We start from the raw sequence: 26,582 nt of genomic DNA on the forward strand, positions 1-26,582 counted from the left end.
GAAATTAAACATTTCCGAGGTGTCAATGAATGCAGCATGACGTCGCCTGTGGTGGCACACATTAGCAACCGGAGTGGCAGCGGACTGAGGAGAGGGGTTCCCCTGGATTTTCTCTCTCTTTTTCTTTTTTTTTTCTTTTTTTTTTTTAATAAACAGAAGACAGCAAAATACCAGTATCACAACCCCCCTGGGAACCACGGGGGAACTCGGCTGAGCCCCGTTAGACTCTGTAAGTCCAAGCATCCGTCCTCGGTAACAACTTATACCACGTTTTGTATTGACAATCACATCTCGGCGACACGGGGAACTTTCTCCGCCGATGCTAGCTCAGAGCTAGCCTACTAGCATCGCGCAAGGTAACAGTTGGAGCACTCACACCTCAACGCAGCCACGGCGTGCGTCGTCTCCAAACTCTCTGGATATTTACACCAACTTCACTGGCGAAACCTCATTTAAGATGCTCCAATAGTAAGTCATGACGTACGTTTAACCCGTGCGTGGGCTGCGAGATCGTATAAAGTGGGCAAAATGCACGAATTTCCGTGTTTAATTAACGCCCGACTGGTCCGTGTGAAGAATAAAATTAGCGACAGTGTGTCTGGGCAGGCAAGTGTCCAGGGAGTTAGCATGAGCTCATTAGCAGGCTAACTTAGCTTGTTAGCTCCGAGGGATCAGGTCGCTCTTCATTGTCTGTCGTGTGTATCGCTATTCACACGCGTACTCCGAGCCAAATATCACACGTCTTTTTATTCTCATTTCACGAATACACCCGAGACAACACGCCGCTTGCGGAGTGTGTTAATCGTGTTCTATTTTCAAAAGGATGCTGTTAATGACTAGTGGTCGTTAGCTCGCCTTTTAGTTAGCCACGGTGACAGAAACCGGACAGATGGGCAGGTTGTTGATAGTAAGTCCTGCGATGGCTTCTTTTTTCCTTCTTAGCATTTATAAAGTTGACAACACTTAAGTTGATTCCAACACCGGCCTCACTTTCTCCCCATTGCCGTGGGCTATTTGAAAGACTTCTTTTTTTTTTGTACCCTCTACTCGCTGAGGTGCGATTATTACGCTCCCGTAAAGCCATTGAGCCTAAAACTTTGTCATATTAGCTCAACCATGAAAAGCCTTTTATGGAAGTGTAATGGTGGACGCTTGTGCCTCCGCCGGGGTGTGCGTGTTTTCTCTCTCTCTCTCTCTTTCTCTCTCTTTTTTGTCCACAACGGATTAACTGCACACGTAATCAAATCATTGTCCTCACAACACTTTGTTCTTGCTGCGTTATACCATTGTTTTAAATGCTAATCACATTCACATTGAAATAAGCTTTCGCGCACTGGCTTCAAGACAAAGCGAAATATCTATCTCAGTAATAATGTTGTTCTTACGCAGATTTAGTTTTGCAAACATTTGCATTCTGAAGACATCTGACGAATACCTTATTCCGTCCATCACCAAATTCCCCTTTGAATTTCGGGGTCCCCGGTTTACGACGGAGATCCTATGGCGGAGACCCTATGGCGGAGACCAACCAAATCAGTCGGAAGTCGGAACGCAAAACTGTGAGGCAGACATGCCAAATACCTGCCTGCCCATTCATCCATCCATCCTTCCATCCATCCATCCTTCCATCCATCCATATTCCAAACCGCTTGTCCTCACTGCCTAAATGTAAAACGATGCAATGAGAAGAAGTAAATATGGTATGTTGTTTGACTGGGTGTTCTTGCACCGCTTCACAAACCAGTTTGTGTGCACCGTTTGTAACCTTGAAATATTACAATTACAGGAAATATTTGTGTAAAAAAATATGAGGCAATTAATCGATACATTCAAATGAACAACAGTGAGCGCAGCGGTAACCGAGCGTATCTTCTTGTGCTGCGCGATAACATTCCCTTTCATAACTTGAAATGCCATATGTTGGCACTGTCCTTAACCGAGGAACTTCTGTATGGATTATTACCTGTATGGATTGTTGCACTCCACAGTGGGGATGTAACCATAATGGCAATATCACAATATTAAGTTGCCACAATATCGTCCTTCTTATGTTACAATATTAAAAGTAACACATCTGTTAAAAAGGCCAGAATGTTTTTTATTTCTCCAATTCCAGTACCCTCTGGTGGTTAGTTTATGAGTGCAGTGTAATTTGAATTAGGCATGTTTGGCCACCTACGTTTAAGACCTCTGCAAATTGCCAGATGAAGGGGAACATACCAAGTTTGAGTTCGTCCACAAATTGTCTCGTTTTGCAACGTGTGCACGCATCAGCAACTAAGTGTCTCAAGATTCAGTGTGATCGTTTATGTACATTAAGGATACTGTTACCTGTACTATTTGAATTTTATGTATAATTATGACCTCAGCATTGTATACATGCGACATTGACGTGTAATTGCTCATGTTTATTTTATTTGTATTTTGTGAAGTGAACAGTAAATAATCAACATATTTAAGATTGTGAATAGTTTAGTTAGCCTGGGCTTGATTTTAATTGATATAACTCAGGGTAAATTCTGCATTACTTACTGTAACTGTCTGCAATTGTTTTTGTCTTTTTTTTTGTTGTTGTTGTTTTTGCGAGGGGAGGTCACTTTTTTCCATGACTTAACCCATCGCTGTTAATTACGTCATTGCTGTTTCTTAATTACGTAACATACCGGATCAATGTAAGATGGTCGATCTTCCAAAATAAATATTGAACAATTTCAAAAAAATAATAATCAATTGAATTGTTTTAAGGTGAGTGAATTTTGGAGAACCAATACAACCAAAGCACTGATCAACATTTGCCTGATGGCTCCTGCCTCTTCCCTCGTGAGTCCGTGTATCATACAGTATTTTTCCTTTGCTTATCCTATTTCGGTGCAGTGCTTATATAATGCTCTTCTAGTTACTTGTGGCTTTTCGCTCCATTTCAAGATGCATTATGGGATACATTCAGGGTACTATTAAGGGAATAACCCATACTCACTACATGTTTGAGCAGCATTATTTGTATACAAAACATGTCAGAAAAGATATCCAGTATTTCAAGTCCAAACTACACATTTTCCCTCTTCTTGTGCACTGAACAAAGTAAATTCTGCAGGTTGTCTGTGGCCTTGCTGATTGGTTGTCTGGCCCACATTGTAAGGGAAAATTCTTAGCTTGTAGTTTGGGTTTGAAATATATCTTTTATGACAAAGTCCTGGAACTTTTCAGGACACACCTTATAGGTTGCACTCGTCAATAACGGATAGGATGTCTTCCCAAACACATCTGTCTTTTTGTGTCCCTCTTGAGAAACGGCACAGACAGGCAGACTCAAATTCACTGCACAACGGCAGGAAATCCAAAACAAAGTCCCTTGTGCACCAAAAAGATGTCAACGCTTGTGCTGAGTCAACCACAACTACTGGTATATCTCTAACCGGCCTGACAAAGACACTCGATAACGCTGAACAAAAGTAGTTGAAGAGCGTCGTCGTGTTTGCTTGAAATGAGTCTGCTTAATTCATGGTAACTGCCAGTGCAAATTCTTCTCTCCTCACTTACAAAACACACACACACACACGCAGAGTTAATCCTTTGATGCTAGCAGAAATGAGGTGTATTACTCCTGACAAGTTTGGTACCTAAAATGTGTGCGTTGTTGATGAATATCTTTCCCCGAATATTTTTGGTTGGTCTTTGGAGGTTCCATTTTACAGTGCTGAACAAGAGCCCTCTCATATGAGAGCCAGTTCCCACCCTCGGCTAGAGATTGGGGCATGTCGCTTTGCATTTTATGATGGACTATGGATTTGCACGGGATAGGGGGGTGTCTTTTTTTATGGAAAAGACTTGCTGAGAATGATGTGAGCAGACATGCATGACTCAAAATTGACTTTTTTTCTGCTAAATCAGGCTTGAAAGGTACTTTTCTATTTGCAGAACCTGCTCAGAAGATGATACCTTTGACAAACAGCTTATTCCTTTTCTCATTTTTCTCTATCGAGACTGACACAGAAAATGGTGACAAAGTCAACCTGTGAATATTTTGCCTTAGTACCCTAGTAAGTGTATTTCACAATGGTGGGATAGGGGGTGCAAAGTTTAACCTGACAAACAGTTTTCCTACCTTCTTGTGTTGAAAGCAATTGTCATTGCACTGTAATGATTTTGGACGTCGCAGCAGAGGCTACTGCGGACGTCTCCAAATTTTTGGATTGCAGGATGACTCATGGCTATTTGAAAGCCTCCACACATTTGCAGCTGCTTTCCGTGTAAAACAAAATGGCAGTTTGATTCTGAATCCTGTGTCATGGTCCCGATGTGACACATTAGTGGAATCTGTGTGGAAGAGACTGTGGATAGCTACCTCTTGTATTTAAATTTTTTTTCTCCTCCATAATTTTTATGCATTGTTTATAAAGTACATAAAGTACTGGTTGCGTCTGGTAGTTGGGTCTTAACTGACTTTACGTTGTTTTTCCTACCGTAAATGAGTTGAGTCAAACAAGAGTGCCTCTGCTGGCCGTTGCCAAGTAGTGCACTTGATTTTGCATCCATTGCTTCAAGACTTAAATGACAATCTTTCCAGCTCAACAGAATTCATTCTGAACAACCTGTTTAACCATCATTATACAAACGAAACATTGAAATTATAACGTCTCGGCTGAGATTAAAAAAAAGTCTCCCACGAGTATTGCTTTTGCGACTTTTCAGATTTTCACTGGTGGTAACCTTTAGCGTTGTAAGACAAAACAGCTTTTTGATCCATCCTGTGATGAAACATTTATCATATTATCTTTTCTTCCACTGTGGAATGCGGTTAAACAAAGCGGTCTACGTCTGCGAATGCGCCGTCATTGCGAAAAAGGTTAACAGGAAGTGCTCGTGAAACGAAAGTGCCACCCAAAATATTGGTTGGCGGCACACACAAGTACTGGCACGTTTAAGATTCCCCATTGTCCTAGACAGTTTTGATGTCCTTGGCAAAGCGGCCATTTTATAGCCATGTTTCATCACATGACCATGACCAGTGACTGTATCGCTTTTGCCAGAGGCCTCAGAGCAAGCATTTGGTTGACCGACCCATTTCTTATTTAGCCCGTTCTTCATACAGACTCGAGTACGTGTATGCAGTTTATCCTGAGTGCCGTTCATAGCAGACAACTTTGGTTTTGTGCCCGACTGCACTTAAAATGTTTCCTCTACCATTGTCTTGGAGTCACACGCCGCAGTCATGTTTTTGTGCTCTTGACTTATTTGCCTTGTACAGTCTCTAGGGCTGAAGACAGTTTGTTCCGGGATGCTGCTTTAGAAACATTTAAAAGAACAGACAATTCACGGTCAGCTGTCACAACCGTAAAACCTTTATTAATTAATAAATGGGTAGCATGTAGGGTAACAGAAAGGTACCATTACTAAGGGCCACTCAATTTATTACTCTACAATTTTTATTATCTTAGTCAAGTGTTGAAAGAAGCTAAGTGCTGTACATAAAAACTGTCCTTCCAGCTGAAGAGCACCGTGGCATTAAAACAACCGACAAATTCGGACAAGCCGAGCACGACTAAAGTCGACCGCGTTCTATATAAATCAGCATGTATTGTATTGTCTTGTTTTGGCACGATGTCGCGCATGTATATTGACAAAGTTAAAACAATACTCGCTACGCCGTAAAGACGAGTAAACATGCTCAATAACAACCATCAAAATGTTTCCATCCAAGCTGCTCTCATTTGTGTCGTGTTGTTCCAACAATCACTTTGATTGACCTCGATGCTGCAAAGTGATTGATGGCGTTGCACTATGTTACACTAAGAGTATTTCGCCAATTACAAATATGATAGTATGCCTTAATTTGTACGTGATGACTCTACACAAATCAACTGTGCTATACGACGATTCTGCTGAACCTAGATGTTGTTTTGCTAGGAATGCACAGTTATCATTACCACGTCTCTCTCCCATTGATCATGCTTTCCTCATTAGCCACGATCATGAAACAGTGAATACTTTGACCGTAGTTGTTGCCTTAGATCGGGGGGTGTCCAAACATTTTCGTTTGAGGGGCGCATACAGAAAAATGGGTCCACTTTAAAATTCTTTTTGAATTTGAACTTTTTGAAATGCGCTAAAGTCAGTCAAGAAAGCCGCTGTAAGATTGTTTATATTGTCTAGTTAATTTCATTAGCTTTCTGTTATAGGTGTCAAGGCAAATAGTTGAGGATGGTGGGGTGGCCAACAGCTCTTTATGTCACAGAATAAGTCCTGCTTTGCATTTCACAGCAGCCGAATCCCATCTCCACATTCAGAACCCCCCAAAAATGAACAAACTGTAGTAACGTGACCTTTTTTTTTCAGTTAGTTAAGGATCATTAATGTGATCTCTTCATAAATCAGCCGTAGAGCACAAACTGGATGACATTTTTTTTTCCTCTAAAATAGAATTATCTTTCCTCACTCCTGTGTTGTAACGATAAATTGTTCTCCTTTTAATTATAAATCGTTCATTTGTATCTTCAAACATAGACAAGTTCTACACTTTTCATTCAGCCCACCTCCATCTTTTAACCTTGTGGCCCATGTCATGTCATCTTTAGTGTGATGATTTTTTTGGGGGCGGGGAGTGTCAAGGTCGCGGGCCACAAATGGCCCTCGGGCCATCATTTGGACACCCATGTCTTAGATCATATCGATGCATTTTTTTCCCCTCACAAGTGGAACCCGCATGACCAGTATTGCCTGAAACTGCGTCTCATCTGCAAGTCTCGATGCGTCCCTGAAGGAGCAATACTGAAACTCAATTATGTTCCTAATAGAAACAAACACAATGGTTTTGATGACTCTGTAAGTTTGTAAGTTACTGCATGTGGTTCAAACATTCAAAAGTCGTATCGATTGACTCATCGGTTGAACCGTAATGTTGGTTTACTGTTTCATGTCATTCTCTGCACCGCTCAAAAGACAGTTTTGGTGATGTTGGCCATCGCTGAAAACTTTTTGTTCAGTTCAACTTAGGAGTGCTCTTAATCGCGCGAACACAATCAAACGTTCGGCCAATCAGAACCCATCATCCAGTCTTCCCAATAAGAAGAAGCAGAGTAAATACAGTCGAAATCTTAGTTTAAATTTAAATTCTGGATGACAGTACTTGAGAGTTCATCGTGACCAAAATATCGCTCAAAACCTGATGTGGTGATGACATTTTAATGAGCATTTGAGCTGAATGTATTATTGGTAGCTGATTGTTTTGTTCAACAATTTATGGTGTTTATGATATACAGAGAACGGTCTGCGACCACGCATTTCCACCAAAACCTAATCTTTACATTACCCCCTTCTGACGAAAATTCGCTTTAAGACGATGTCGTTGATATACATACAGAGGAGTGTATTTTTGGTTACACACATTTCTGTGTAGTTTAGTGAGCAGTAAATGGATTAGACTTTTCCGGAATTGACGTTCTTCAAACTTCTGTTTGGACGAAATGTCAGTGTGGGCATGCTCTTGATTGACAGATTGTGATTCTTATGGAGAGTAAAAAAAAAAACGATCATCAGGCATGCCCAACTTGTAGTCTAGTGTTTTGTTCCTCTCCCAGTTGTCTCATTTGATGTATGTCGGAGTCGTTTTCGCTTTTCTTTTTACCCCCTCATTTTCTCTGGTCACTTCCTGTTTGCATCCACTTCTGAGAAATGTAATCTGATAGCAGACTGCATGTGTCCTGGCCCTTCAGTCTTTTTGTGGCTTTAGGCTTCTGGTTTTATAGGATTACAGGGAAACCAATTTGACTGTAATTTTAGATTACTGCGGCAGGCAATTCCTTTTAATTGCAGCGAGTAAATCTTTTAGGTCATTCGGTGGTCAATAAGATGGGCTCTGTTAATCGTGTGAATCAATTAATTACTCAGTGTGGCACTGAGGGCTGAAATGGCGTGCTTATGTGCGGGGCTCGTGTGGCGCTCTCAAGAAAAGCGGCTCGTAAGAATGTTTGTCGTTTGAACGGATGCTCGTGGATGCACTTAGCGAGGGATTAGAAACACTCACGTTTGTCTGTGATCATTTGCAAACGGCACACGTAAATGTTTTGTTGTTGAATTCATGCGGACACATGCTTACACACACTTTCGTTTGCCTCTGGCCCTGACTTGCTCTCTCACGCACACTCGCACATTCACGAGGGCACACGCACAAGGACACACACAAGAGCACACAGAGTCAGTCCGGAGGATTCAGGGTTAAAGGCTTCCATTTTGTTAGGTAACACCCTAATGGTCTGATCCGTCAGTGGCGTTAAAATGGCAGGGGCTTAACCCTTGCCGTTCGGGACGGAACCAGTAGGGAGGGACACACACGCACACCCACACACAGACGCACACAATCATGTACGGGCACACATACATACTTACCTTCTCTGATGTTGTTTTGTGTGGGAGGGAAAGACAAAGGGCAAGTGTGAGAGAGGACGAGGAAGCGTGTTTTTCACTTTAGTACAGTTAGATCACGTCTCCACTCGCCACATGTGCGCGACCTCCCCCCAACCCCCTCCCCCTTCCCCAACATGACACCACTTCAGCTGGGTCCCTGCCCCCCACTCCGGGACTGTTTAGCACAGGTTAACTTAATCCTAATTATAATATGACATTATTTTAGAATTATTGGTGCATAATCCATTCATTGATGGCAACGAATTCTGTCCAATTGTGTCTTAAAGCAGTTGAGGTAAAACAGAGAGCATTACTAGTTGGATGCCGTTTGAACTCATAGGTGGGTGTCATCTTGTCGCCGATGACACCCACTTGGCATCTATTGCAGGTTGTGGTGGTCAACCTGGAAGGAGGATCCCTCCATCTGTGATTTCTTTCCGAAAGTCTCTCCCTTTTTTTCCCACCCACCCTGTGGGGTTCCGCTCACATTTTCCTTGCCCGGTTAGGGGGGTTCCCAGCAGGAGATGTCATTGATTTTTATGAACTGTGGGTTTGTTAATTCTTTAGACCAGGGGTGTCAAATTCATTTTTGTCGCGGGCCGCTTTGGGGTTGCATTTTCCCTCGGTGGGTCGATACGACGGTGAAACTAAAATATAAACATATATTCATTACTTGTACACAACTACTTGATGGATTACCAGTTTTGAAACCAGTCAAATTGACTATATAGTATATAGTAGTTTGTAGTTTGTTCAATTATTGTTTGAGTGAGTGTTAACAGGGTAACAAAATGATCACAAAAATCTCAACATTATTTATTATACATGACAATTTGACATTTTGGTGTAATTTTAGCAAGGATCATGGAAATTGATGCACATGATTTGCTTTCGCGGGCCACATAAAATGATGTGGCGGGCCAGATCTGGCCCCCGGGACTTGACTTTGACACCTGTGCTTTTGACTTTTTTATGATTAAAAGCGCAATACATTAACATGACTCGACTTTACTCGGCTGTAACCGGTTTGTGTTCTAAAGAACAACTACGTATGTGATGTCACCTATCGGAAGATGAGCTACATGCAAACTCACATCCACTCGGGAATAACTGCGGGCGCCATTATTCTGGCATCAAAACAGGAGTTCAGAACATTCAGAAAGCTGGAGCCAATGAGTTACCGAGAGTAGATCATGAAAATGCACTCTGATTCCCATCCTCACTCACAGGGTGTTTCCACAAACCTTACAATGACACCAAAGCGTGGCTCTGAAATTTGACAGCTTAAATGCTAAATTGAGTTGAAATGCTTTTTTGCTGCTTGATTTTGTACATGCCTGCAGCAATCTGAAAAATATGCAGTCATCTGTCGAACATCTTGTTAAAACTGTCCGTGTATTTTCCATCATAATTCCATCACTGAGACTCACGCTGGGTCTCTGCTTCGCGATGTGTTGAGAACAGATGTGTCTCAAGCTACACTCAACTCTGTTTCGCATTCTTGCAGTTTAACACAAACGAGACTCCAGTCCCAACTGTTACACATTTTAACTAGAGGCGTCAAATTATCGCGTTAATTGCAAATAATTAGTTATATTTAGCGCATTGATGTTTTTTAATTGCGTTAATCAAAAGTTTAATTGAGTTCTCCGAACTTGAGTGTTTTGATTATATCCAATTTATATTTTTTGATACGGTTACTCAAAAGCGTTGCGTTACCCGGCACAAACGCGGATAAAAATGAGTGCGATGCATCCGGTGTCAAAACTATGCCTAATGCATAATCACTGTTGCCACACCGAACAAGATGTGCCCCCAATTGCAACTTTCCATCAGGGGTGCTAATAGACTAGTAACCGTACAAAGGACTTATGTGGCTTTTAATTAGTTGCTTTAAGAGTACAAGTGGAGCTATGCAGTCTTCATTGGACAGCGACAATATACATACAACCAAGACTAACTGTGCAAAGAATCCTTATGTTATTACACGTAAATAGTCTAACATTGATCCTTAAAGAAGCTTGGTTGATGTGCGCGCAAGCCAAACCGCTGACTCAATCTAGAACCAAATATCCGAGATGAGATGCGTACATTTTTTAAATGATCCCGATCAAGCAATACGTGACTAACTCCAAACAAAACTATTATTGACCTGCACGTCTCTAATTGAAGCATAAAGACATGACTGGAACGCCTTGGCTTCCCAAAATGGCCGTTAATGTGGCGGCTGACTGGGCCCAGTCGGGTCCCAGTGGGGGAATCATTATGAAGCTGGAGATAAGAGGCTGGTACGCTACCTAAAGGGGGGGTGGATGAGCCCTTGCCATTGATCTTCTTTCCTTGTAGCGCTGGACACAAAAGGAGAGAGACTCTGTAGTGTCAAACCAGGTCAGGAGATTTCCATTTGCTTTCATGGTGAAAAAAATAAAAGCATCCTACCTCATCACATGGAACAGCAGGCTTGGAAATGTACTTCATGCAACCTGTTTCATTGAATTCAAGATTGATTTTAGACTATGGCTGTTAGGTATTATTTACGTGTTGATTTACACAAGTGTGAATGGTTGTTCATCTACGATTGGCTGGCAACCAATTCCGGGTGTCCTACGCCCTACTGCCCAAAGACAGCCGGGCTAGGCTCCAGTACGCCCACGACGCCGATGAGGTTAAGTGATTTTGGAAAATGGATGGATGGATTTACACAAGCTTGTGTGTCGAGGCAGAAACGAGGGGATGTTTTCGCTCCCTCTATGACAGTATTAGTCTGCGGGAAGCAAGAGGAACATCCAAAGCCGGCTGCATGAACAAACATGGTTCACCACCTGTGCTTATTCTGATTCACATTCCGTTGTTTCTTTTTTATTATTATTATTTTTTTATATAATTATACGTGTGGTTTTTTTCCTGGATGGATTTATCCAGGCTGGTTCTTCCCCACATTTAATATTCTTAGTTTTTAGACCGTGTCAAATGAATGTCACCACTTGTACAGTCTGGTCTTTGGAATTGTACAAGACAGAGAGATAAGTGAAACTGGTTGAGTAGGCCGTTTTTATCTTTTTAAAATAATGAGAAAATATAAACGACAAAAACAAACCACATGTAAGGCCATTCACAAGATTATAATTTTTAAAAATGTTGTCAGTATGCAAAATCTTTCAAAAATATAAATGGATGCTGTTGGGAGACAACATAAATCTAGCTTTATGTTGACGTGATATTTGACATTGCAGTCTCCCGCGAAAAAAAAAAAAGTTGGAATCGGAGTTTCAAGTTTCTTATAAGCTAGAAGCGGTGAGTGAAGCGCTCACATCACACCACAAGCCTCTAGAGCTCGCATAGAAACCAAGAGACATGACATGGAAAACTCCTGGGACTGAGCGGCGTAGTGATGCAACAATCACACCCGGTGATACACAACCACTCAGTTGCCCTCAAGTGTGTACGGGATTATGCCACACTAGCGACACATGCGTGCGTGTAGGACAATTTTGTTTACCAGACTTGTTGCTTAGCAGCATGAACTGATGGATCAGGACGGCATCCTCCTTTTTCGTCTGGGACCAGCAAAGCCAATGTTTGTGTTGACCTGCACCTCAGCTGTTCCTTTTAAAAACGGCATCGTCCGATCAGTTTGGGCTTGGGGCCGTTTGATTTATTCACTGTAAATTCCAGATTGAAGGTTGAGCCTTTTGAGTCCAAGGATGGCACAATTTAGCACATTTCTTAGTTTTGGTGCACCGGCGCGGGGTTGACATTTTATTACGTGCGTTCATGCAAACACAGATGTCGATTTTTTTTTTTCTGTGAAAGGTTTTTATTCTCGCTCATTTTTAATTGACAATGGAGAAATAATCAAAACTTTTTAAAGTTACTGTTAGAAAGGTGTTTTTAGACAGGACTTGACTTGAGGTTTTGCTTTCGACCTTCCCGGTAATGTGTTTCTGGTGCCTTTGATACATTGACAACACCGACTTATCATTCTGGTTGACATGCTTCGGAATGTCATTTGAACATTCCAAAACCTGTCAACATAATTAACTCCTAACTTAAGTAGGTCTTTTGCTTGGTCCTTTGGGGCAACTTGTTCATCTCCACAATTAACAAGACTCGTTTGGACCGGTTTTTATCGAGGCACGGCGCTGTCTAAATTAATCTTAGGGTATTGTCACTCAAAGCTATGATGGGTGGCCGTGTTGTGCTCGATAGACCCCCGAGTCCAAAAGATGCTTTGTGTGGACTTGGTCCCAGCTCAAATCAAACCTGCAAGTGTTTTACCACTTGACTGCTTCTTTTTGGTGGTGGTGGTGGTGGTGGTGGTGGGGGGGTTTGAAGTGGCAAGAGCTGAGGAAGCTATGTCTGCATCATCTGACCCAGTTGGGATTGAATTTGAATGTTGCAGTGTTTCTGCTGTGTAATAGGTTATATGGGAAGTGGCTTTCATCATCTTAACTGTACTGAAAGAGATTTGGGTCAGCATCTGGGGCATTGGCTCTTGGACAAGATGTCACTATACTGCAGGGTGAACCTTTTTTTAAGTGTGGATGTTTCAGCTAAATGGAACACGCTCTATGCCCACGAAAAAAAAAAATAACGAAGCAAAACGAATAACCATTGAAACAAAATCGACTGTCTACATTGTTACTGTCCCATGGCAAACCCGCTCAAAAAAAAAGACGTTTTGCCAGAACTATTTAATAAAGCACTCCACATAGTTATGAGACGGGTTTTACACAAGAAATATTACTCGTTCTTTTTAAAGCATCCCGAGTAGGCAGCCGTCGGCTTGTGCTCTCATGAGCCTTGCTTTTTGTTGTGGTTGTTTTTGTGTTTGTTTTGTCACTTTGTGTTTGTTGTTGCGTCGTGTGGACCGGATGTGGATTGTTTTTCAGCATTTTTTGGCCACGACAGGGAGGAGACTCGGTGCTTGGCGGTTGCGCCTTCTCTGCAGCATGGGTATACCAGCACTGCTTTTGATTGGGAGGAATGTCGGTGCCATTTGACTGTCATTGCTGGACAGCTCTGGGGCGCTTGTGTTTTTTTTTGCGCCTCTAATGGGCAGCGTTTTACACAGCCCCGCTTTGTTCAGCGGAGAGATCGGGTGCTGTTGGACGGTCTGCGGCTGGATGGATGCAAGGCTTGAGGAGCCGACGATGAGAAGAAAGGAGCGTCAGGACAGAGCGCCGATGCGAATGTGGAATTGGGAATCGCAGCTTGGAGTTGAAGCGGATTGTGTGGGACAGGAGATGTGAGCCAATCTCTTTCCGTCAATGGACGCTACAGCTTCGTGTTTGCTTTCAACACTTAGCTTGTAGCAGACGTGTGCACATTTTCAGCATGACGACTCTGATCCACTGGTGAAAGGACACTTTGATCCTCTCCTCTTTCATCTACAACTGCTTCAAACAACAAAGTGTATGCAGGAAAAGTTATTAAGATTGCTCGACTGTCTGTGTCTTATGTGTTATGTTGTGTCATTTTTGTTATTTTGACTTCAAGATGGCGCCGCGAGAGTGGCTGCCTTTCCAGCCGCTCCTATATTTTGTTCTTCTACTTCTTCCTTTCATAACTTTGCTGCTGTGAATTGGGAATTTCTCCATTGCGAGACGAATAAAGGTTTTCTAATCTAATCTAATTTGAATATTTAGTGACGTTTAGGCGGCACGGCCGTCTGCAAGCTCGGACATATATGAATATAACAACTGCTTCCAAAGACAAATGGATTCTTACGAGCCACTATCGTTCAAGATTTGGATGTAGTCGGACTCTGCTCCCCCGCCCCATCTTTTTCCAGGCCCAGCGATGCAGTCGTCCGCATAAGAAATCATTGCAAATATACACAACTCACAAAAATGTGAAAACTGGGTGAAAAATCAGGACAAGCCTGAAATGCATTCAAGCCTTTACAGGTGAACTTCATGTGACCTTCTCTAAGCTTTTGAATGCACATTTCCAACTGTTAAATGTTTCAGTACAGCTGTAGGGGTGCATTGTGATCAAGAGAAAGGCAGGTTTTCATTGGTTGTTGAGCTGCGCCTTTTCAATTTAAGGACAACACAGATATTTGTGTGGGATTGGCGAACCATACAATTCATGTTTGACATTTTCCACAACAAGCTCAAAAAAAAAAGAAGCATGGATGTGGCAGTGATATTCTGGAATCAGTGAAACAATGTACCTATTGAACATCCAATCAGATTGCTCCAGCGCCTTCCTAGAACGCTCGCAGTCCCAAGGGGTCAAGTTATTTGCATTGTATCCGCCGCGGAATGCTATGATATGCTTTGATGTCTTGCTTACAGTTGGTGAGGGAATGAGGCAATTGCCATTTCTCAGTCAAATAAGGAGGTGAAGTTATCATGAATTCATGATTAATGCGCCGTTTCTGTCCTTACAGGAGTTACAAGTATGGCTTAGCATTTCGTTTGCTTGCAATAGCAACGGTTTTCCACACCGGTGAGTTTACTTTCCCATTTTTGCAGGTTGAGAGCAGCCATGTCAGAGGAGGCGGTGCGTCAAACGCGCAGCCAGAAGAGGGCCATGGAGAGGGACAGCACGGGAGACATGGACTCCAAACGGGTCAAGTTGGAGAAAGGGGCCGCCGAGGGAAAACCCTTGGACCCGGATGGTGCCGAAGCGGACGGTGTCGCACTCAAGAGTGAGCCGTCGGCCAAGCTGTCAGCCAGCATCCTAAAGACTGGGGAGGTGAAGGCCACCATTAAGGTGGAGGTGCAGACGGGGGACGAGCCTGTCGATATGAGCACATCCAAAAGGTGAGCATGGTGTTTGCCTTCGTGTTCTGCGGTGACATGCTTTTGCTTTCCATCGTACATGGGGATGATAGCGATACGCAAACATTTCTTCCTGTACAATAAGGCTCAGTGTTGTCCGCACTAAACCACTTTCTTCCTCCAACTTCCGTAATCAGCTTTCAAGCTAAGTGAGGGTAAAGGTGCAAAGAACACATGAGCGTTTCTTGATCGCACTTGCGATCTGGCAGGCGGCACATTGATCCGTGTTCTTCGCCGGGGAGGAGTTTGCCTATAAAGTTATTTTTAGTGTCTTTGCGTTCAAGCTCAATGCCTTGTGGTTGCACAGAGCTGTCCACTGGAGTTTCAGGTTCCTCTCGAACTCAGGCGAGCGCAGTACAGGAAGTTGCGGGGCGGCTGCTTATGAAGCCTGCCCCTCATAATGAGGGCGGGGGGGAGTTTGATGCAACTGTGGGGCCCGGGCTCCATTTTCTCCCGCGGCAGCACCTGAGCTCGCCTCACTCCTCGCACAAAATGAAGACTATGTGTCACAAACTGGTTCCAACTGGCCGTTGCCATGGTTTCGACGTTGGAAGGAGCAGTTGGACAAGGGAGGGGCCTGGAGGAATGGTGGATGTGTCACATGACCAGGCCGACAAATGCCTGATGTTATGTGATGAAAGATGAATGCGTGCGGCGACGCGATGGCAGTTGAAGTGGAAACTGAAAGCTGACTCAGCTCGGTTTGTTACCTTTGAACCGGCCTCAGCATATGTCTAATTAGTCACGACGCAACGCATACAAAACTGTTCAATATGAATCGATTAGTGTTGTGGGAAGTCTGACTTTTTCCATGAGGAACCTTTAGTCTGCTTGCTACTTTGGAGTTATTGATAGAACTCACTGGCCCCAATTTTGTCGCATCATCTCTTCAGTATACGGCCGTGCCGATGGTAAAGCTCCATGCGAAGCATCCGTTGTCGCTGGAAAAACGTATTCCTGATTGAGCCATGCTTATAGTCTGCGGTTCAGATGTAAAGCCGAGGCATGCAAAAACCTTACATGGACCTTACATAACCAACCTTATGTGGGAGCTCTTCCCGGCTGAGTGGCAACGACAACCTCGACAACCAACGAGCCACAGCCCCCCCCCCCGCCTTTGCCATTTGTCCCATGTAATAGCACCCGTGTTTGACAATTTCAATATAACTGCGTTTATGGAATGTACACAGCTGCCCCCTCAGGCTACAGGAGGGCAAACTGTCAGCAAGACGCATACTTTTAATCTGACTAATACATGAGTGAGTTGGCCATCTTTGGACTTTTGAAAGATTTCCAGGAGTTACACATATCGTTTTTGATTCACGCCTGGCGTATTGTGTCGCATGTGTAGTTTCGGTAGTGTATATGCAGCTTCCTGCGAAGCTGTCCCGCTGAGGGGTGTGTCGTAGATGGCGGCTAGCGGCCTTGCGCATTTGAAGACAGAACTGTGCACCAAAGTGCGAAGTGAGCGTGTTGGGAGTATAAAAGATGAACAAGTACCGTTGGGGGAGGGGTGCGCCAAGTAGCGACTGGTTGAGTGACTGAGTGAGAGCGTGTACACAATAGGTTGGCTCCTGGCCATGTATTCCCCTCCCCCCAACACTGTCACCCTCTGCCGTGTCTCCAGCGGTCCTCCGCTTGGCTCAACTTGTGACTTTGGCGTCGGCAGCTGGGAGGGAGGGGAGAACCGAGGCCCAGGCTCTCCCTGTCCGACTAGGCCACAGAGGTAGGGGAGGAGGAGGTAAGGCCTCGAGGTTCTCTGTGGTGAGACGGGCCTATGCAGTGACACGTTTTGGAGTCAGTCTTTCCAGTGTGGGTGCGTCATTCATCCATCGAACCAAACCTCAATGTCACTCAAGTCTTCTTCAGCCAGGTCTTCTTCTGACTTTTCGTAGATACAGCGTTTAAATCAGAAGGGAGACAGAAGAGAAGACCTTCCGTGCAACCATGGTGTTGTTTGGTCGAGACGAACCTTTGTTGTTCTCTCGTTTGCTCCCTCTGCCGCCATTACTCTATTATTGATCTCCCGGTTCTTGTCCTCTTGTGTGCCTCGGAGCACATTTTCGCCACATTAGGGGAGGGTAACCAAAACTCTAATTAAATACCGCCCCCTAGCGGACATAGGGGAAACACAGGCTCTGTGTTGCAAAGACTGGAAAGTTGAACATCTGCTTCGTTGCACGAGTCAATAACAGATGGATTTTTTTCCGATTTCAATTTTCATTTTTATTGATTTTTGACATTTTGAAGCCAAATGTTCCTCGTTACCGGATGCAGTGTTTTTTTTTTTGTTTTTTTAAATAATCGTAGCATTCTTCCATTTAGATTTTATGGTAATATTATGAATAAAATAGCTCTAACTTTACATCGTACAGTATAAAATTAAATCAACCATTAATGCAATGTAAAACATTACAATATAATACTACACCTTGCCATCAAGTGACAGCCGGCATTCCGCTGTTAGCTATCAGCTATTCTGAGAAGCTAATGTGGCATTCTACATTGGTCATCTCAACTGAGCACTGAATGAGGTTTAGATGACACTCAACTGCTGGATAGCAGTGACAGATAATTCAAGTCCTGGTCCTAGGGTCACAAAAAGGGCAGTACCGTCTCCGGATTTAATATCTCATCGTAATGGGATCATAAACATCCATCATGAAACACTCCCTAATGCTGGCAACATGAGGTGGACACTTGGATTCTTTCTGCTTAAAATGAGCCCGCATCATAACTTCTGCTGTATATTCTTCTATTCCAAAAGTCAACGTTTTACAAGCGTTATGGTGTTAGTTTGGTTGCTTCTCTATATGGGTTTTTAGAATGAAGTCATGCAGCATTCAGTCAAAGCGGGATTCCGAAACACTTTATTCATGCTCCCTGACTGTCTTCCCTTCAGCGAAATCAAGAGAGAGCGCCAGCCGCCATCACCAGACGATGTGATTGTGCTGTCTGACAACGAGCCATCCAGTCCCCTCATGAACGGCCACTGTTTTACCAAGACAGACACAGAAAAACTTATGGTGGGAAAACTGCAGCGCTAGTTTGCCGGGTGTTGACAAGGTCTATTTAGATTTGGAATAGTAACATTTTTAATTTCTGTTTTCCTCTTGTCCTATGCAGAAGAGTTCTCCCAAAGAGCGAGAGCAAATAATCAAACAGCTCAAAGAAGAGCTACGACTCCAAGAAGCCAAGTTGGTGCTGCTTAAGAAACTACGGCAGAGCCAGATCCAGAAGGAGAGCACAGCTCAGAAGGTAAAACAAAAATGGGAAAAAAAAGAGGCTCAAGTTCATACCGGGCCACAAGATTTATGTCTGATGTTGGAGTTGTCTGCTGAGCTATTTTGGCTCTGGATAAAGCCCTGGAGTCTTGTGCTGAGGATCAGCTGATGCCAGCATTTTGATAGACAGACAGATCATTTCATTGGGTGATGCATGTGTGACATCAACAAATTATGAGACATTCACAGAAGCATCTGTTGGAATCCTGCACAATTGTTACTTTGTATGACAGAATTGAAATGCCTTTCCTTCCCCAGGTATCCGGCTCTGTGGCCACTCCTCCTCCTCTGGTGAGAGGTAGCATTACATCAAGCAAAGGACCCCTCCAGGTACACACAACAGCATTGCTCTCAGGAGATGGTCCTCAAATGGTTGTAGGTAGGGGTCGAGCAACTCAAGTTAATGTCGTTGGCGTTGACGAGATGAAAGACGAGGCGAAGATGATTTATTAGTGACGTCATTGATGAAAATAAAAATACAAGTCACTGTTGGCTGAATGTAGTTGTTGTAATTACATTTCAGAATAGACTTCAGGATTGTGTCCATGTTGCCAGTCTCATTTTTAATGCCTGAAGCATCCATATGTCACCAGTCTCATTGGGTGTTGGACCAATCCACATCAAAGAATAACATTTTAAATAGCACACAGATGCATTTAGTGGACATAACATTTTGGCGACACAGCTGGAGTTTCACTTGACGCCGCCACTTCTGTTCCTCACCACCAGTCCCAAGCTAGCATGAATCTCTTATGACTCGACTCTATATGAGTAGCGATCATTGAAACAGGATAAGGTAGCACGGCTCTGCTCTTCCACTATCGTCTTATTTTCATAGTTTTTATGGATGCATACATATGTCCACAGTGTCGCCTTGTTGCCTGGACATTTCAGGATGTGGGCTAGCGAAGTCAACTCATCGATTCAACCCTTATTGTATCGTATCATGTGACACGTGTTCATAGTGTTGCGCAGACCTGGTATAGTGTAATTTATGTTGACAGGTAACGGGTCGCAGCTCAGGCACGGTCATCCCTCCGCCTCTGGTGAGGGGTGGTCAACATATCCCGTCCAAACACAGCTCTCAGACCACCATGCCCCCACTGGTCAGAGGAGCCCAGGTTAGTCCCAACATTCTTCACATCTGATGTACCGCCTTCAATGTCCTACCTCCACTCACGTCTCTGGCTCTTGTGTCCTTTTGGGTTTTGTTTGCTTCTGCATTCGGCTGCAATCAGCCTGTTACTGTGACTCCCCAGCAGATCGCCAGCCTGCGTCAGCAGCAGCAGCAGCACGGCGGCTCGGGCCCACCTCCGCTTCTGCTGGCTCCACGGGCATCCGTGCCCAACGTCCAGGTCCAAGGACAGAGGATCATTCAGCAGGGCCTCATTCGGGTGGCTAACGTGGCCAACAGTAATATATTGGTCAACATCCCACAGGTGACAATATAGCCATGTGCCTTTTCAAATTCTGGAATTATATGACCTTTGGAACATTTAGCTTGAGACGGTTCAGCTGTGTGTGTGTGGGACTTGGGGGAAAAGTTGGTTTGGTTTCTTCACTTCACCCCCCCCCCCCTTCCACACACACACACACACACACCTCTCAGTGCTTTGAGAAGTGCATTATAAATGTTTGGTCACTCAGGTGGGTTCTGTTATTGTGTCCAGGCGTCTCCAACGGGCATTAAGGGTTCTTCACTGTCGCCAAACTCTGGCATCAATGACTCGCCTGCCAGCCGCCAGGCCGCCGCCAAGCTTGCCCTTCGCAAGCAGCTGGAAAAGACGTTACTGGAGATCCCGCCGCCCAAACCACCTGCCCCCGAGTTCAACTTCCTACCTTCCGCCGCCAATAATGAGTTCATCTACTTGTTGGGGTTGGAGGAAGTGGTGCAAAAACTCCTGGAGATGCTTGGCAGAGGTGGGTGGGCCTGTCATTCTGTTACAGTGAAACTCCTCTACAACGAAACCTATGTGGGTGAAAATACCCGCTCGTGTGAAAAAGAATTTTTGCTCCCACTACAACGAAAAGCCCCCTGTTCCGTTATACGAAATCTTTTTCTCTGCTCTTGCCTCGCAACGAGATTCACTACAACGAAAACAAACCTTCAGTCTAATCCAACCTCTGCGTGCCACAGCGACCTCTACTGCTTTGTTTGGAAACGGCAACAGCAACCACCACACTGGTTTACACATGTGCAGTAATACAGGAAGTATTTGTTTCAGACGCAGCACGAACATTGCATTGCTAAAATGGCGACAAACGGACCGTTGCATACTAAGGAGTTAAGAAAAGAAAAGCTTTAACGCTTGATCACAGGATAAAGATAATAAAAATGAATGATGGAGGAAGCAAAATAAAAGAAATTATGCAAGAAATTGATGTAAGTGAAAGTAAAAGCTGATCGTAAATTTCGCAATTTCTTTCCCTTTTTTTCTTTCTACTCTGGCTGTATGAAGTGTCAAATAAATGTATGCTCATACTTATGCACTATTGGAATGAAAATAAAAAGTACACATTTGTTTTTTGTGTATGCTCGTGTTTACGTCTGAGATAAAATTTGCGACAGTGAAAAGTCCCCAGCTGTGAAAAGATTCTTGCTGCAAACATGATTTCGTTGTGGAGGAGTTTCACTGTATTGACTTTGAGGTGTTGGTAAAGTGTTGTAATAAGTCCCCTGACTCTCCGACCCACAGGTAATCTAGGTCCAACGGCCGGCATGTCCAGCTCTATTCCCAAAGAGCCGTACACCTGCACCCAGTGTAAAACTGATTTCACCTCCCGCTGGAGGAAGGAAAAGGCCGGGACCATCCTGTGTAACCAGTGTATGTCGTCCAATCAGAAAAAGGCCCTTAAGGCCGAGCACACCAGCCGGCTGAAGGCGGCCTTCGTAAAGGCGCTGCAGCAGGAGCAGGAGATCGAGCAGCGCATCCTCCAGCAGGCCACCACCTCCTCGGCCACGCCCGTCTCCAAAACCACCTCGTCCTCTCCTTCGCTGTCCAAAAGCGAGGTGCTGGTGTCTCACCCGTACAAGCAGGTCCGGGCTGCCATGCCGCACAGATCTGTGACGGGGCACCACTCTGCCATTAAGCAAGTAAGCGCCACCTAGCGCACAGGCGCGTTCAGCTTCAGCGAGTCATTGCGTTTTGGCACCACTCATTCCCCTCACCCTTCTTCGTCACAGCTGCAGAGCGCAGTGACGGCCGCAGCGTTGAGCACTAGGCCAGGTAAGCATGGGGCGGCGCGCCCGCTCCAGCAAGGGGTGAAGGTCAGCGCCGGTGGCAGCAACAGTAACCAGGGCAACGTGACTGCCTGGAGGAAGGGCAGCACCAATGCAGGTAGATGACACTCTTTGAGGGAATGACATCCTCTGCCATGTTTTTTTATCATATTAATATTGGTGGCACTATCCTTTTACCCCTTACTTCATCTCAATTTTCCCATTGTAGTCTTTATTCTGCCAAAAGTTTGTCTCTCTCATGTTATAGATAAAGTAAACAGAGAAAACATTTTCTAAAGAAATATGATATAGGTTCATTCATCCCGTGAAGGAAAATGAAGCTGCTACTCTACATTACATCCCCAGTTTGAATTATAAATATAAGATGTACTGACATTTAAATGACATTTAAAAGGCAACTCTTAGGTGTCCATCTACACATTGAGTGAGAAGCCCCGTCTGTCTCTGTACTTGACTTTTCTCAGAATTTGTCCTTGATAGTTTTTGTTCTTTAATGTTCACCCTAACCCGCACAATAGATTCCGCCGGTCAGTGGTAGTTGTGTTTGAATAGTAGTCCATGTTGTGTTGCACGTTGTTGCGAATTGTGTGGTCATATTGGATAAAATGGATCCACTCACCTTCCTGTGGACAATAACTTCATCCCCTCATCTTTGCTCTCACCCTGCATGTCGAAACAGCCTGGGTGCATTTTGTTTTAACCACTTTATGTCCTGCCAGGCGTGACTATGGCCTACGTGAACCCCAGCTTGTCCGCCCACAAGACCACCTCCTCTGTGGAGCGCCAGCGGGAATACCTGTTGGACATGATCCCTTCCCGCTCCATCTCCCAGGCGGCCAACACATGGAAATAATACCGCCTCATCTCCCCCCGCCCTCCCGTTCCTATTCTTATTCCCTCCCTTAATATCTATGATAGCCATTGTGCGCCCACCCATCTATCATATTATCATTCTAATCCTTTCTATGAACATGATGCAGGGAGGTAGTAAATCTGCTCCCTGTTTTTTTTTTTTTCTTGAGATGGAGAAATTCCTCCATTTCCTCAACGAGAGCCCATTCCCCAAGTCTAGGATACAAGGATTGTGTCCAGTATATTTTTATTTTTATTTTTTTTAAGGTGGTTTAGGTTCAAACTTCTCTTTTGGTTGACCATCTTAGAGTGGGAGTCGTCACACAATTCCCAAACTCCTCTGTCTATGGATTAGACAGGGAAAAGATATTAAGATTATTATCATTATTATTATTATTAGACACAACAGAATACACGCCTTAGCCCTTCTCCGGGAGGTCCAGTGCGGTGTCTGAACTGAAGATCTCGTCGCAGGGATTGTTTGAAATTAAGAAGAAAGAAAAAAAAAAGACTGTAAAAGTCCACACAGACTGCCTCTTCTCTCTGACCTCCATCGAGTGTACCAGAGAAGCCAATGAGTGTCGGATTCTTTTGTATGGCTGAATGTGAGGATTCTTGTCTGCGTGTTTTTGTTTTTCCAAATATTGTGCTCCTCCAATGTTTTGGAAGTTGCCTCACGTCGAGGTTGGAATTATGCGGGCTCACGTAACTGTTGAAGGTGGTTTTACATCTGCCGGTTTCCACGTCGTAGCTGACTTTTAAATATTTAGAAGAGAAAGAATAAAGATAAAAAAAGTTTCACTGAATATTGTAAAGTTCTGGGAGCCTTTTATAATGTTTTGAGGACTATCGTTGAGGGACGTAACACTTCCAAAAAACAAACAAACGAGTGGAGCCCAAATGTAATCCCTTCTGCTAGAAGGTTTGGAATTTATTTGAAGCCTCTCTGGAGTCAGCACATGATGTCATGCTAAAACTGGAGGGGGATTTGTCAGGAATGTCATTTTGTGACATGCTTTGTTTTTCTGTTGTTTTTGCTTTTAGTCCTTTAGGTTGTGGTGCATTGTTTTCTTCTCTAGACACAACTGTCCCTGGGTTTATTTATAGGGTCACGTGATTAGTAGAGACATGCGCGTGAATGGATCTCCGCCGCTCGTTCGGTCAAGAAGAAGCTGGGCAGCTTTCAGAATGTAGTGATGCAAAGCCCAACGCCGCCCCAGGAAGTCTCCTAACGTGTCATCGCGTCAGCTTCTTGACAGAGGTTGCGCTGGGGAAGATTGGACTTCAAACAGTAACGCTCACTGTGCTAGGTGTTTAGCTCCTTAACAACGGAGCCAAGTCTCCAACGTGTTGCAATAGCCAATAAAAGTGTGGCCAGGTTGCTTGTGAATTTGGAGTTCCACTGCCAGATCAGGCGAACTGGACATATTCTGTACCTCAGAGGCTCACCTGAAAAGCCTCACAAAACATTGATAATTAACATTTGTTGGATAGTATTTTGGCAGCGCAGGAGCTAAGTGGTCAGCTAGTCTGCTTCACAGTTTTGAGGTTCGGGGTTTGAGTCTCAGCTCCGGCCTTTCCATTCCAAAAACATTCATAACAGGTTTATTGAAAACCAGGTTTTCGATATGTGTGAGTGTGAATGTTGGTGTATATTGTACCTTGTGTTTGGATGGCAAGCAGTCCTGGGCCTGTCCTGCTTTTGGCAAAGAGTTAGCTGGGATAGGCTCCGGGCCCAGCTGGGACCCAAACCAAAAGTGGTATAGAATGGATGCATGGGTCATATTTCTTTGTAATTTAGGACAAATTGAACAAATTGTCCCATGGTGGAGAAAATCAGAATCAGAATCGCCTTTATTGTAATTGTATAGCATACAACGAAATGTGGGTGCCACTCCTTAGTGCCATTGTTTCCTGGTTTCACTTTGGACTTGAGCTCCCGTGTACGAAAAGCTGCGAAGGAAACATCCCAGGTTGTCTCTATGTTCCCGAAAGGCAAAAAAAGCAGAAGGAACAAAAACCTACATCTTGGGGATGCAAACGGCAAGACTGTCACTGTTTGAAATCAACACCATTCCGTTTGTTTTAGAGGGAAAGACGTGGCCAAACCCACACGGAAGAAAATGATGTATGAGGAGATATTTGTTTATTGCAGCCCCCTCCCCTATTAAACAATAAAAACAAATTTTAACCCACTCATGGCTGATTTGTTTTCCATAAATTCTTAAATGAAGTCCTTTGCAAGAATTCAAACTGGCTTACAGTCAACGTGACATTAGGATGTCATATAATGCAAAACGCTAATATTATGCAAAAGCATGTATCTCCAAATTCTTTTAAAAGTAATATCGATACTTTTTTAAAAATGCATAAAAACGGGTAGATGATTGCAGATTCTATTTCGCCCTCTAGTGGTTATGTATCATTACTTTCTAATGCGATATTATACTCAACAGGATATGGACTTGGAAGTGTTTTACTGGGAGAGCCTAGGGTTGTAACGGTAATGGCAATATCGCAATATTAAATTTGACGCAATATCGTCGTCGCCATTAAAAGCAGCACAATCATCAAAAGCGTGACTTTTGGTCCGCATAATCACAGAACACAATTTAAACTACATAGATATGTGTATGTTTTCACACGGTATCGTGACCTTTCTGAGATCGGTAACGTCCCTGCGAGATCGTGAAAATTATATTGTGAGGCATAAGTCATGATGCCGTATCGCATCCCTAGGACAAGGATTCAAGCCATAGCTTACCGGTAATTAAATTAATGTGTAGTCATCTGGATGAAATCCTTATTTGCATGGTCTCAATGATAATACCGTTTATTTGTACAATATTAGTTTCGTGACAGAGATGAAGACTTTCTACATTAATTGATGTGTACTGTACTGCCATACACAGACATCCAGTAAGATTTATTTTCTCAAATAAAATATACCCAATGGATTTTCTATATAGCATTCCATTTGTCGTAAACCTGCTTTCAAGCGTCCCCGGCCCCCAACATCCCTCGACGACTACGAGGATCATCAAATTGTTTTTTCTTCAAAAATACGAAGATTTGTTATCCCCCTTGAAAAGTGCAGTTTTTCTTCGGTGCTGCTAGATGGCAGCGTAGACCAAATGTTGCATCTTGAACCCGTTTGTCCTCAGTGAAACGTCACTTTTTAATTTTTTTTAATTTATTTTTTTTACAAACGTTTCCTGATAATACTGGAAGATGTACGTACACATATATGTATTTTTATCTGGTTATTTTAAGCTTTTAAATGTCGAGAAAAGGCTTTTCCAGGATTTTTTTAAAAATCACCCACATTTAACCTACCTTTTAATAGTGTTTATGCTCACAAACAATTTTTTTTGTGGCAAATACATTTTGAACGTCACTAAGTGGCGTATATAACACGTTACGTTTCCGTAAATGAGTTGCATGTTAAGTGGACAGATGTTTCTGCATATTGTAAATATTCCTTCCTGAGACGTAGTGGAACATGTCTGAAATTACAAGTTTACAATGTCTGTTTCCAAAATACTGCGACCCCATTTGGCGGAAAAATAACCGAATGTCATCCAAATGTTTACTTTTTCAAGACAAAGGAAAAGTGAGTCTCGCCAATATCCTGGTGTGCCGCCTGTTAAGTTTAGCTTTTATTTTAACATGCTTACCAGTGACTCAGTACGACAAAGGAGACAAAACTTTCCAACTCACTTCACTGATACTTAGGTAGCTTGACTAAGTAAAAAGGTTCTGTCATTCACGGTAACTTGATGTAATTCCAGCAGACAGCCAGTATACTTTGATGAGGATGATGCTGTCTTTATTTGCTGTGCATTTGCCTGGCTACTCCAAGTCAGCTTTCTTCTTATCTCAAATGCGGAACTGGCGCGTGCATGGAGTCCATTAATGCTTTGCAAGTGTTGCAAGTTTCCCTGATCTCATCTTTTCGCATTAAATATTGCCAAACTTGAGAGTGCTTCTGCCTTGAACAACAGAATTGTC

The 26,582-nt window shown here is 43.5% G+C and overlaps 1 protein-coding gene across 3 annotated transcripts; it reads left to right on the forward strand.

The window, feature by feature from the left end:
- The first annotated feature begins 236 nt into the window (after nt 1-236).
- On the forward strand, nt 237-24,766 carry gatad2ab (GATA zinc finger domain containing 2Ab). 3 transcript variants are annotated; one of them, XM_086115676.1, is made up of 11 exons: nt 237-468; nt 14,886-15,176; nt 18,097-18,220; nt 18,321-18,452; nt 18,737-18,808; nt 19,483-19,599; nt 19,717-19,917; nt 20,149-20,398; nt 21,175-21,572; nt 21,663-21,816; nt 22,439-24,766. In XM_086115676.1, the coding sequence occupies exons 2-11, from the start codon at nt 14,899-14,901 to the stop codon at nt 22,570-22,572; spliced, it is 1,860 nt and encodes a 619-aa protein (XP_085971802.1). In that variant the 5' UTR covers nt 237-468; nt 14,886-14,898; the 3' UTR covers nt 22,573-24,766. The 3 variants fall into 3 exon arrangements, with proteins under 3 accessions (XP_085971802.1, XP_085971804.1, XP_085971803.1); XM_086115678.1 differs by lacking the exon at nt 237-468 and adding an exon at nt 13,167-13,651; XM_086115677.1 differs by lacking the exon at nt 237-468 and having other exon boundaries at nt 14,890-15,176; nt 19,738-19,917.
- The last annotated feature ends 1,816 nt before the right edge of the window (nt 24,767-26,582 follow it).

This window comes from Hippocampus guttulatus, chromosome 7 (genome assembly GCF_054856545.1).
Source record: "Hippocampus guttulatus isolate MCC_2025c chromosome 7, RoL_Hgut_1.0, whole genome shotgun sequence".
NCBI lineage: Eukaryota > Metazoa > Chordata > Actinopteri > Syngnathiformes > Syngnathidae > Hippocampus > Hippocampus guttulatus.